The sequence below is a fragment of the Physeter macrocephalus genome, chromosome 11 (genome assembly GCF_002837175.3).
Source record: "Physeter macrocephalus isolate SW-GA chromosome 11, ASM283717v5, whole genome shotgun sequence".
NCBI lineage: Eukaryota > Metazoa > Chordata > Mammalia > Artiodactyla > Physeteridae > Physeter > Physeter macrocephalus.
Window position 1 is genome coordinate 21,080,582 of NC_041224.1, and position 12,801 is coordinate 21,093,382.

General features: G+C 38.0%; 1 protein-coding gene across 1 annotated transcript in view; it reads right to left on the minus strand.

Moving 5' to 3' along the window:
- MALRD1 (MAM and LDL receptor class A domain containing 1) overlaps positions 1–12,801 on the minus strand; it is a 653,641-nt gene that overhangs the window by 558,946 nt on the left and 81,894 nt on the right. The window contains exon 11 of the mRNA XM_024129703.1: positions 4,108–4,257. Coding sequence (XP_023985471.1) covers positions 4,108–4,257 — 150 coding nt within the window. The remainder of the gene's footprint in view (positions 1–4,107; positions 4,258–12,801) is intronic.

Below are 12,801 nucleotides of genomic sequence, written 5' to 3' on the forward strand. Positions count from 1 at the left end.
TTCGAGACCTAAATGTAAGACCGGACACTATTAAACTCTTAGAGGAAAACATAAGAAGAACACTCTTTGACATAAATCACAGCAAGATCTTTTTTGATCCACCTCCTAGAGTAACGGAAATAAAAACAGAAATAAACAAATGGGGCCTAATGAAACTTCTAAGCTTTTGCACAGCAAAGGAAACCATAAACAAGACAAGAAGACAACCATCAGAATGGGAGGAAATATTTGGAAACGAATCAAGGGACAAAGGATTAATCTCCAAAATATATAAACAGCTCATGCAGCTCAATATTAAAGAAACAAACAACCCAATCCAAAAATGGGCAGAAGACCTAAATAGACATTTCTCCAAAGAAGACATACAGATGGCCAAGAAGCACATGAAAAGCTGCTCAGCATCACTAATTATTAGAGAAATGCAAATCAAAACTACAATGGGGTATCACCTCACACCATTTAGAATGGGCATCATGAGAAAATCTACAAACAACAAATGCTGGAGAGGGTGTGGAGAAAAGGGAACCCTCTTGCAGTGTTGGTGAGAATGTAAATTGATACAGCCACTACAGAGAACAGGATGGAGGTTCCTTAAAAAACTAAAAATAGAATTACCATATGATCCAGAAATCCCAGTACTGGGCATATACCCAGAAAAAACCATAATTCAAAAAGACGTATGCACCCCAATGTTCATTGCAGCACTGTGGGGATGGTGGTGTGATGAACTGTGTGATTGGGATTGACATGTATACACTGATGTGTATAAAAGTGATGACTAATAAGAACCTGCTGTATAAAAAAATAAATAAAGTTCAAAAATTAAAAAAAAAAAAAGAATGGAGCAGTCAGTCTCCCCACCTTAAGCTTTCCAGGCCAGCCTCAACCTCACCTTTTGCAAAGGATGCACCCCTTAATACAATGGCCCGGAAGGGACTCCTTACATGCTGTAAGAACATTTATAATGACTTTATAATGAATTTAAGTAAAAATATCACAAATATTACCATTAAGAAGGAAGAAAGAAATCATAAATAAAACCAACGAAAGGAGGTTTGGATCAGGAATGCAAGAATGGTTTAATATTTGAAAACTCATTCATTTTATTAGAAACAAAGGATAATATCACGATCATATGATTATCACAACATATGCTGAAAAAAGCATGTGACAAGTTTTAACATGCTAACATATATGTGTGTATATATATATATATAAACAACACACTATGAATAGAAGGAAACATCTTTTTTCTTTTAACATCTTTATTGGAGTATAATTGCTTTACAATGGTGTGTTAGTTTCTGCTGTATAACAAAGTGAATCAGCTATACATATACATATATGCCCATATCTCCTCCCTCTTGCTTCTCCCTCCCAGCCTCCCTATCCCACCCCTCTGGGTGGACACAAAGCACTGAGCTGATCTCCTTGTGCTATGCTTGGAAACATCTTTATCTGAAACAAAACAACCTTTTAGGAACTATAGAATTCAAGGCTGAATTACTGACAGCTTTTCCCCTAAATAGGAACAAGACAAGTACAGCAGCTATCACAAGCTTTATTTAAAATTTTTCCATAAGTCCTATCTAGGGCGATAAAACCAAAAAGTAAACAGAAGGCTTAAGATTTAGAAAGAAGGAAGTAAAATTGTCATTATTTGAAGACAAAGTAATTATGAACCCAGAAAATTTGAAACATCTATAAATTCTTAACTATAATAAAAAATATTAACAAGGTCATTGAATACAAGGTCAGTATTTAAAAATATAATTGTACTTATATATACGGCAACCAAAAAAATTAAGTTTTTAAAATGTGACACAGTAGCTGCAAAAATATTAAAAACCTAAGAAAATATTAGCAAAATATTTTTTAAATCTATGCACTGAAAGCTTCAAATATTTAGCGAAATTAAAGATCTAAATAAATTGAAAAATTAGAAACATTTGAAAAATCATTTTTCAGTGAAAGACAAATAAAGGTCACACACGAAAAATCATTTTATACCCATAAGTTTTTTAAAAATTAAGAGAATATAATGTCTATTGATGGTAGGCAAATAGAAAAAAGCACTCCTTTTTGCTGCTGGAATTTTAAGTATTAAAATTTGAGGGGAAAGTACATATCTTTTGGTAAAAATATAGGAGTCTCACTTTTAGTCCTTTACTGCATAGAATAAAAGCCCCCCACATAAAGAAAATGCATACAAGTACAGATTTTGCAGCATTGTCATAATTTTGTCACTCAGTAAGAGTATGGCTAGATATATTATGGCATATCCAGACCAAAGAAATAAAACAAAAAAACAAAAAGAATTAGGCTTTTTCTGTTTCCAGGCAAGGTTGAGTATCAGGGACCAGATTCAGCCTTCTGTCTAACAGTAGCAAAGAAATCAAAACAATATACACTAAATAATAATGTTCAAATGTAGGGCAATGGGAATGTAGAGCCACAGGATACTGATGTCTGAGAGGGGAAACAAAGGAACTAAGCCATACAATTTCCCCAGCTTACTGCCTAAACCGCGTTTCCAGCTACCATTCAGGGAGGGGAAGCCAGGAGGAGTGTGGTGGTCTCCTCAAGTTGAAAAGATGGCACCTCAGGGAGACTCAAGTGGCTATAGTTCATAAAGCAGAGTTCCAGGAGGGGAGAGCTGCAAAGAGAGAGAGCTCCAGAGATCTCCAGAGACTTCTCCCCAAATTTCCACCTGAGTACTGACCAGGGCATGGATATAAGGAAACTACCTGAGGCTGGGGGAAAACCTTCTAAAAGGGGCAGCTGAAACATTGCTCCAAGGTCACAAAGGGCCAGAAATAGTAGGGTCTTTTCACTAACCAGAGTGGAAACATTAAATATACATAGGAATTGGAAAGAGTGCTGAAGTTAAATGAAAACTTATATCCAGACAAAACCTGTAGGCTAATTTTAAAGAATATTCATAATCACCAAAATTTAGAAACAACCCAAATATCCTTCCATCTGTGTAAACCCAACTCTAGTAATATGATATATACTCAATAACTGGTTTGAGAAAGGAAAAAAAAAAAACATTATATGAGCTTGGAGGAAATGTACTATTAATACATATAGTTCTAATAATTAATAGTCTCCTTCCTATCATAAACTTTAAATTTAATCCAATCTGTCACAGAATCTTAAGGGAAAAATAAGACTCATTGGCACAAAAGCAAAAATTACGATCTCACTCCACTGTTAAATAATAAGCTGCATTTATAGTTTTAGATAACGGATGGATAGCCAAAGTCTCCCTCCCATTCCCTAACATCTTCCCCAACTAACGCCAATTTCCAATGGCTAAAGACACAGTCAACACTGTTAGTTTTCACATACTTCTTTGGAAATCTCAAAGGAGAAACAAATATAATCATGTCCAGTGGGGTTATACAAGCTTAAAGAGGATCTACAGTACAGTTGCCTTATTATAAAGTTAATATGATACCAATGTACCTTTGTAATGTTATCCAAACAAAACAGAAACAGAACAAAACCCTTGTGTTTTCCTTGGAGCTTCACAAACCCTTATTGGAATGCCATGTGTAGTTATGGTTGCTCTATTTTAAGGGGATATGTAAAAATTGTACTGCTGATTAAAAGTATATATGGGGAAGAAGTAAGATTGTTTATTACAAAGAAGCCATAAGAGTGATTACATTGCATTCAAGTATTTGTAGATTTATTGTAAAGATAGTGCTAACTCTCTGTTCTCTGTTCTTAGAAAAAGGATTAAACTATTTTTCTGTTTTATGAAATTTGGATTGCTCTAAAAAAGAAGACAAGCCTACTGTACATGATTCATGACAACTAGAGAAAATTACCCGAAGACTTTTCCCCTCTTCATGCCTTCAATCCAACCTTTTAAAAAGTGCAACAAAAAGTTTTGTTATTAAAACAATGCTCCTTTCAGGAAACTCAATTAAGCACAAATTATTAAGTTGATCGGGACAATTTAAAGCAAGACAAACCAGAGTTCCATTTTATAAAGTCTATAGATAGAAGTGAAAATACATAGTATCATCATTCACAACAGGAAAGAAAGACAACAATTTTGGGGGGGGGAGAAAAAAAAAGAGGAAACTGTCCTACCATGATTTGTGTTTGTTGTGTTCTCAGCATCAGCAAGATGGTGGTCTACACTCGTCAACCTTTTCACGAATTCCCAGTGTGAATCTTCTTCTGTGAGAAATGGCTCCCAGCCACAGAAACCAGACTCAAAGCCACACCTGAGATGATTTGCTGTTATGCATGAAAAGAAAACTGGTAAGGAGAAATGAAGGGGGAACAAGCAAGGAAACATTGACTCTATGTTAGCCAATCAGCTTAGGCAGTCAGAACTGTCACGCCACTTCGTAAAGAATGTTTCCTGATCATCAGAGTAGTTTTACTTTTTCCCACCTCACAAAGTGTTCCATGGGCTGTGTGAGGCATTGCCTCTCTATACTCTTCTGTCTCCAAGCCTGGCACATTCCACCCTGGTTGGACATCTCCACTGCATTTAATGACACAGGGTGAAACTCTACAGCCTTTCAGAGAGTAACCAATTCACCTGCCAAGATGAAAAAGATTCACCCGCCGATATGGTTAAAAAAAATTTGAATGGATGGTATTTAAATTAATTCTAGACACCTGAAGAGCCTGAGGTCAGCACCTTAGAATTCATTCTATTATGCTAGTTTAACAGCTTCTCAAAAAAAAAAAAAATCCCTAGTCACTTTGCATTGCAGGTAAATTAGATATTTTGAACTTTGCTTTGTTTCCCCTTCTTAATACACAACTAAAAAGTTGAAAAATACTTAAGTTCCTACATTTATCACAAAGCATGACTTCTAGAGAAAGTCAGGATTTGGGGTAAACTTCCTAAGCACCTTTCCCAGCTTTTTCACCAAATTAGTGAGGAAAAAACAAAGGTTTCAGCGGACTGGGCCATACACCAGAAGTTCTAACAACTTGATTTGTGCTTTCAAGAAGTTAGCTTTTATGTGTTTAAATTTTCTTTTCCTGAAATAAGAATCATGGTATCAGCCTATCTTAGTTTGGGGGATAAATTAATACAATTAATTTAAAACATATTTCCAGGTATTCTTCTTTATGCAGACACATTTTCATAACAGATGGGAGGACAAAATAATTCTTGGTCCGAAAACACCTAAAGTTTTGACAAGCTCCCTAACATCACAATTCTATTATCTTTAAAAAAAAGTAACAATAGATGTGTTCCCATTGAGCTGCAAGTATGTGTCAAGTATTTTGCATATTATTACCATTTCTTTTCACAAATACCCTACACAGCAAGCATAATTATCCCCAAAAGATTTTCTTTTTGAAACTTTAGCACTAAGCAACTCACCTGTGGTAAATTTTAGTAAATGGAATATCCAGGCTTTGAGTTGTTTGACACCAAAGCTTATACTCTGAAGCCTCCCTGCACCTGGGACTCTGTCTCAAAATTTAAAATACTGCTTCACTGTATGCTTGCTCTTAACCATTATTTTCAGTTTTAAAAAATGTGAGCAATTTTATCAGCATATTGAATAAGCCCACTATATCTTAATAATCAAAGGATCTTCAAATTTCTATAAAAATGGATGCCTGGTTTCATGACCAGATATTTCATCACTAACGTGTCAACTCTTAAAACACTGACGTGCACTTTGCAAGTGACAGGGCCACTTAAATTTTCTCTGCATGTAAATTAAACGTATAGATCTTAGAGCTATGCTTGTTTACACGGTCATATAATGGATATATAATGAAAGATATTTTTCTTTACAAGCAAAGATTATTTTCCCCTAAAATATATTTCCCCAAAAATAAAAACAAGCAAATTAACTATCATGTAATAATGAAAAAAGGTTGCACATCACCTAATGGTGAATCAGAATGACAAGGAGATGATGTTCACCCACATAGTACTTAGCTGGAAATCTATTGCTTCTGGATGATTTTCTTTTCACAGCTCTGGCTACGGAGTTGATAAGATACTGTTATTGATAAAAAGTTAATGCTCCAAGGAGAGCCTCTTCTGTTTTGTGACAGTCTGAAGAACCTATGACCTAGCTGTGACTGTCTCCCTGGGCATCCAGAAAATCCTGATCTAGTTCTTTGGTCCTCTGTGAACTCTGCCACCTGCTAAGCCACCTCCCAGCTCTTCTAAGTCAGTTGGTAGAATGGAGAAATAGACAAGATTTGAAATATATACTTGACCTCTGAAATGGGCTTACAAGTTGAAAATTCTTGGTCGTGAACTTGGTCAAGGAATCCTTCCACCTCCCCCACCAAAGGTACCCTCAATTCCTAAAGGCACACATCCTTGGAATAGAAAATCTTCCATCTGGGTTGGCCCAGGATTGTCCCAGTTTACACCTGTTGTCCAAGGATAATAATACCTCCCCTCTTTCCTCTCAAGTGACTCTGTTTGGGCAATAAATTCAATATTGCCCTACTGGGGCAACAAATTATATATTAATTCACAAAGGAAGCAAATCCATGCAGATAACAATCTTATTGTTATATGCAATGGTGTGAAATAGCTATAAGCCCAGTGAGTGTGGAAATGGAAAGTCAGAGTCACCCAAGCATCACCAAACCCTTCCGCAGACTCTTCACATCTGTGCCTGTGTCACTCAACTGCAAAAATGTAAAGAAGATTTCAAGACAAAATAACTTTGGATTGAAGAAATGTTGAAATTTGGCTTTAGGAGAAAAGTTCAAACCATTTCTTTCATTACCTGGATGTTTTATCAGTTAAAATGTCAATCATTGCACTTTCCACAGAACATTAAACACCACTGTCCTTTGAAAAATGAAAATTAATTTTTAAAATCCATCACTATAAAGATATATGAAAGCAAAATGGTGCAATCACCTCCGTAAAAATCTTGGTGAAGTTCTCAGGTGTTTTTACCAAAGACATTCGTTCCAGTACACTTCAAAGGACTTTTTTTAAAGCTAAATATTCTAGAACTTAACTGCACTATAAAATACAAGTCAAGCTTCAAACCAAAGTTGAAGTTCTTCCATTAATATTTCCCCTACATAATTCAAAACATTTAAGGTGAAGTTATAAATATCTGAAGAAAACCAGGAGGGCCAAACACATTCTGGCAGCTAATAAATGTCTTATGAAACCACATGTGTTAAATGTTAAATGTTTACAAAATCTAAAAAATCATGTATTCATATAAACAAAATGTATTCATTACAAACAGTGATTTTGATAATGTGGTTGCTTTTATTTAAATTTCTGTGACTACAAAACACATTTCACCATCTTCTAATCAGAAGATGAGATATGCCACAGTTCATAATTTTAGTGAAATTTCAGAGTTCATCAGAGTAATATTTTTAAATTATGACAATGCTTTGTCTTGCATATTTAACCACTGAAGCATATTGGCAGAAGAAAAAGAATTTCATTGCGGAGGCTGAGGAAAATTCTGGATCATAAAAATTAAAATATTTAGGAACTCTCCAGTTTGGAAGTAAATCAGTTCTCTATTACGTAAGAAAAAAGTTTGCATGGGAATGCTCCATTCAATAAGCATATATTAGGCTTTAATATGATTATAATATATAAACATTTTGTTAATATTTATTGAGAACCCACAAGGATCTTTTCTCCACTAAATATACATGTATTTCCCTTACCCTCAGGAAGTATTGTTAGTATTCAATATTTATTTTTCAAAATATGGAAGACATCCAGAGACAGTATCACAGTAAAGATTAAATGCATTGCACTGGATTCTTGCTTTAAGCTTCTTTCACTTGTATATTGTACCAACTTCTCCTTTGAAGTGTAACAATTTATATCAGCAGGTTAAATGCTCTAACAACTCCTATTCAATTAAAAGAGCTTTCTTCCCCATGGAATTGTCCAAACGGTTTTGATTTAAACACACATCTGTCAATCCTGCCATCCTTTTTTGGAACATACACACAGTCTTTTTCTGTACGTTATGATTGAAAATTATATATATATATATATATATTCAAAATTTTACTGTGGTAAAATATACTTAATATAAAAATTACCTTTTTAACCATTTTAAAGTGTACAGTTGAGTGACACCAAGCACCTCCACACTGTTGTACACCCAACACCATCATGTATCTCCAGAACTTTTCCATCATCCCAAATCCAAACTCCATACCCATTAAACACTTACTCCCCATTTTTCTCTTCCCCTCACCCCTGGCAACCACCATTCTGCTTCCCATTTCTATGAATTTGATTCCTCTAGGTAAGAAGAATTATACAATGTTTGTCCTATTGTGACTTGCTTATTTCACTTAGCATGTCTTCAAGGGTCAGCCACGTTGTAGCATGTGTCTACATGTAAGCATTAGGTATATTTTCTTTGTAAGTTGTTCATTTAGTCAACGTATACCTTTAGATACGTCTGGCACATGTTATATTCTATTAGAAATGTTTTAAAAATATATTGCATATTTATTTTATTCTTAAATGTCCCTATTTTATACAGGATCATGTTAATAACGATCAAAAATCTATTGTTTGGAATCACGCAGTAGTTGTCCTTCTGTGACTGGCTTATTTCACTTAGCATAATGATTCCACTTATATGAGGTATCTAAAATACTCAAACTCATATGTTGTTCAGTTGGTATAAAGTTTCAGTTATGCAAGGTAATGTCTATAGTCAACAATACTGTATTATGCACTTTTTTGTCAATTGTTTTGCAATACTTAATGCTTTTAAAATACTTTTGCAATACTTAATGCTTGTCAAAAATACAGCCTTTTGTGAAGTATTTTGAGAAGGGAGAAGCAGAAAGGAGGAGCATGAAAAAAAGCTCACTTGTCTGCCACTAACACCGGTTCAGCAGGGCCTTTTTTTTTTTTTTTTTTTTTTGCGGTACGCGGGCCTCTCACTGTTGCGGCCTCTCCCGCTGCGGAGCACAGGCTCCGGACGCGCAGGCTCAGCGGCCATGGCTCACGGGCCCAGCCGCTCCGCGGCATGTGGGATCTTCCCGGACCGGGGCACGAACCCGTGTCCCCTGCCTCGGCAGGCGGACTCTCAACCACTGCGCCACCAGGGAAGCCCAGGGCCTTTTTTACGTTCATGTGAACGATGTATTTGAAGCTGAAGGTGCTGTGGAGGACAGGCGTTTCCCGTGCATCTCCTGCACCAATCGTGAGGATGGAGACTTTTAGGGTGGAATTGGCAAAATTTTACTGGGCAAGAGCGTCTAGACTGTTTAGAACTTTGACAGGTGACATCCTCCACTCGGTAAGGGTTAGATGACTTCGGACAAGTTCTACAAACTGCTTGAAGTAAACCTCGTGAGCGCGGTGTACGCACCTCGCACCTGCACTTTCCCATCCTTGCAGTAATCACAGCCTTTTTCCTGCTCTAAGAACTGGAAACGCCCGCCGCGCTCCTCGCTGCCTCCGGGCTCTAGCCACCACCTGTTCCCGCAGCGGCCAGCTCGCCTCGGTCACGGTCGTCTGGGGCCTCCCCACCGGCGCCGGCTGCTTCGGGCTCCTGGGACAACGCCTCCCCAGGCCTCCCGCGGCTCCCAGATCACCCACACCGTGGCCTGGGCCACGTCCTCCTCCAGGGACCATGGCCATTGGGGCGCCTTCCTCGGCGACACCTCTCCTGCCTCGGGGTGTCAGAGATGGTGGCCCTCCCTCTCCCTCCGGCGCCCCCAGCTCCGCTCGCCCTCTCGTCCCCTTCAAGGAAGGTGATGCGGCGGGAGGCAAGGACTCGGGGACAGCGCGGGAAGCGCACGCGTCCCGGGGCACCGCCCCGGGGGGATGCCCTGCTCAGAGAGGCCCCCAACTTGGGTGCCCTGCGGGGAAGGCCGAGCCGCCTGCACCCGCACCCTCAGGTCCGGGATCACAGGGGCAGGGGGTCGCGGGAATGCACAGCCCCATGCACCGTCCCAGCGAGGGCTGCACCGAGATGTCGTGGCGCGTGTTCACCTGTAAGGGCCCATCGAGGCTGCTGACTGCAGGGCGAGGCGGGGCCTCACCTGCTGCAGGTGGTCCGTGAACCTTGCCCGCTGGGAGATGTGGAAACACTCGGCGGCCCTCAGCTCACCGTAGCCCCGGAAAGACCACGAGGCTGTGCAGAGGAAGTGGAAGGGTAGCACCGGCTCGGGTGCCCCCAGCGGCCCCGCCCAGCCGCGCCCTTGGCTTTGGCTGCCAGCGGATAGGGGTCAGGATCCTAGCGGGGGGCGCAACCCGGTACATGCAACCGTCCAGCACCTCGGCCTCCAGGGCACCCATGTGCATAGCCCCACCTAGTTAAGAAGATAAATCTTGCGTCAAGTGTTCTTATTACAAAAGGGGGGTGTGAGGGCAGGAGAGGACAAGGAAGACTTTGGAGGTGACAGTTTCACAGGTGTATGCATATGTCCAAACTTATCAAACTGTATACATTGATTTTGTGCCGATTTTCGTACAATTGTACCTTAATAAAACTCTTTCAAAATGTATTGTTTGGAATTACAATGATGCCCTTAGGGATTAGTGAAGTACTAGGAGTTTTGTTTCTATCATGAAAGGCCTCCAATTTGCCTCTTAAGACTACTGTTTTTTTTATGGCCACCTGTTTTCTCTCTCAGCCATCTTTTCAATTCTGAAGTCTTTTAGGCACAGTGGTTCTCAAACTTTAATATGCAGGTGAATCACCTGGGACATCGTTAAAATGAAACTCTGGGTTCTATCCTGAAGTTCTGCATTTCAAAGGAACTCTCAGATGCTGCCGCTGATACTGCTGGTCAAGGAAGTAACGCTATAATAGCAAACTCTAGCAAAACCCATTTTCCCTTTACCATTAACTGCTTTTGAAAAGGAACTAGGCTACAGGCTCAATCATCTACATTTGTCGAAATAGTATAAAAGTAAGAGGAACTTGGTAAAGAAAGAACAACTGAGTGAATGTGCCTTTTGCAAAAATCACACTGACTACAGATACCAACTGACAATACTCATGAGTTAATATTTACCGAGTCTCCAGAATATAGTAAGTACTCCTGGTGTATTCAAACTATATCTATGAGCTACACCGTTTTAGAGATTCATCCTATACTGAGATAAAAAGAAGATAAAAAAGCACTTTCCTTGTGCTTCATGAACTTTAAAATTCTATTTTTAAGAAAAATTTGTATAACAGATTCAAATTTGTAAAATATAAATTTTAAAGTGTGTGGAAAATGTTTCAGAGTGGTTTTAACTTTCAAAGGAAAGCCTCCTAATTTGTAATAACATATGTATGTATGTGTATATATGCACAATATGTTAAACACTTTAGTGCAGAAAATAGTGTAACATTATATCAATTCTAATAATTCAATTACTATATAATTTCCTCAAAGCAAAAATGATTGTACAAATATTTACATGAAATACTCATGCTGACATCAAAGTATATGGATATTTTGTAACATGTAACATGGCTACCTTTTTTTTTGGTCATATCCCTTATATAAAGTTGATCTCAAGCAAGCATGATAGGTTTTCTTTGGCCAAATGAGCTTACATTATTTGGAATACTTATCAGACTAAGAAGTAACACTATCTGTTGATAAGCACAGCCATCTGTCCCTGAATTCACATAAAGGAAATAGCAGGATGGTATCAAGATATACTCTATGGGGAAAATGCCAGATAAGTAATCAATAAAACTTCAATAAAGGAGGAGAAATGGGAAAATATGTCCAAAATCAAATGCTAAAGTATCTACCAATACTGCAGGTGGAATTCGATTAAGAAAACCAATTAAAAGGAGAGCCTTCACCAGCGGAAAAAAAGGAGAAAAGAAGCTAAGTTTCCATATGTAGAATTGAAAAGATAAGAAATATATTTACTTTCAGTTATTGGAATTGAGAATAATACAAACCATTAGAAAGGTGAATTTCTCCAAAAGAAATGAACCAAATTGTCTGTAAAAAAGCATTTAAATGAAGCGTAAAGAGGAATGTGACACTCACATTAGAGAAAATGAATGGTCCTCATATTTTTTAATGAACAAAAAGAGAGCACCGAAAAAATCCACAGAGATCATATTGGTAAGGAGATTATTTTGCTTAAATCTATGGTTAAGACCAGGTGTCTGAGGAATTAATTGAATTCCTGCTTACAAACAGGCAGAGGATTTCTCACTTGCTTTCCCATCTTCTCTTTTCTACACCCCATTCCACTGCTGTTAATAAAATGCTTACTCGCCCATCAGCAGAAGCATTTTCATTAAAAAGGTGACATTTATCTTACTGCCACACTTGCTCAACAAAATATATCACTAAAATAAAACACTGCAGCAAAATAAATGTCAAATTTTTAATAATTAAAAAACCCTCATTTGTGACATAAAAATTGGATGCATTTAGTTTTAATTCATTTCTAAAGAGACACAAGTATCTTAGTTGCTAAGTTACCTCATATGAGAACCATCATGTAGGTTGTAAATTACATTATGTTTCCTTTCTAATACAACTAGGTTTGAATAGTAATGGAATTTCTCGTCATTACTCCTATCAAAGACTCTCCGTAAACGGTCTGAAATGAAGTTGTTGGGCTTTTTTGCCTAGTCATGAATACCAACCATGGCTGACATGATTTCTATGTCACCATGGTTGTCTGGAAGGCCATGGCAGCCCTTCTCCTCTTTACCCTTTCCCCACAGCTTCCTACATGATTGGTCAGAATGGAAAAAGCCCTACATTTAATAAAGGTTAGAAATCCATAATATATGTCTCCAAAGAGAAGAGTACAAATAAGTTCCCTCTCCCATCCATTTTCCTCTTTAA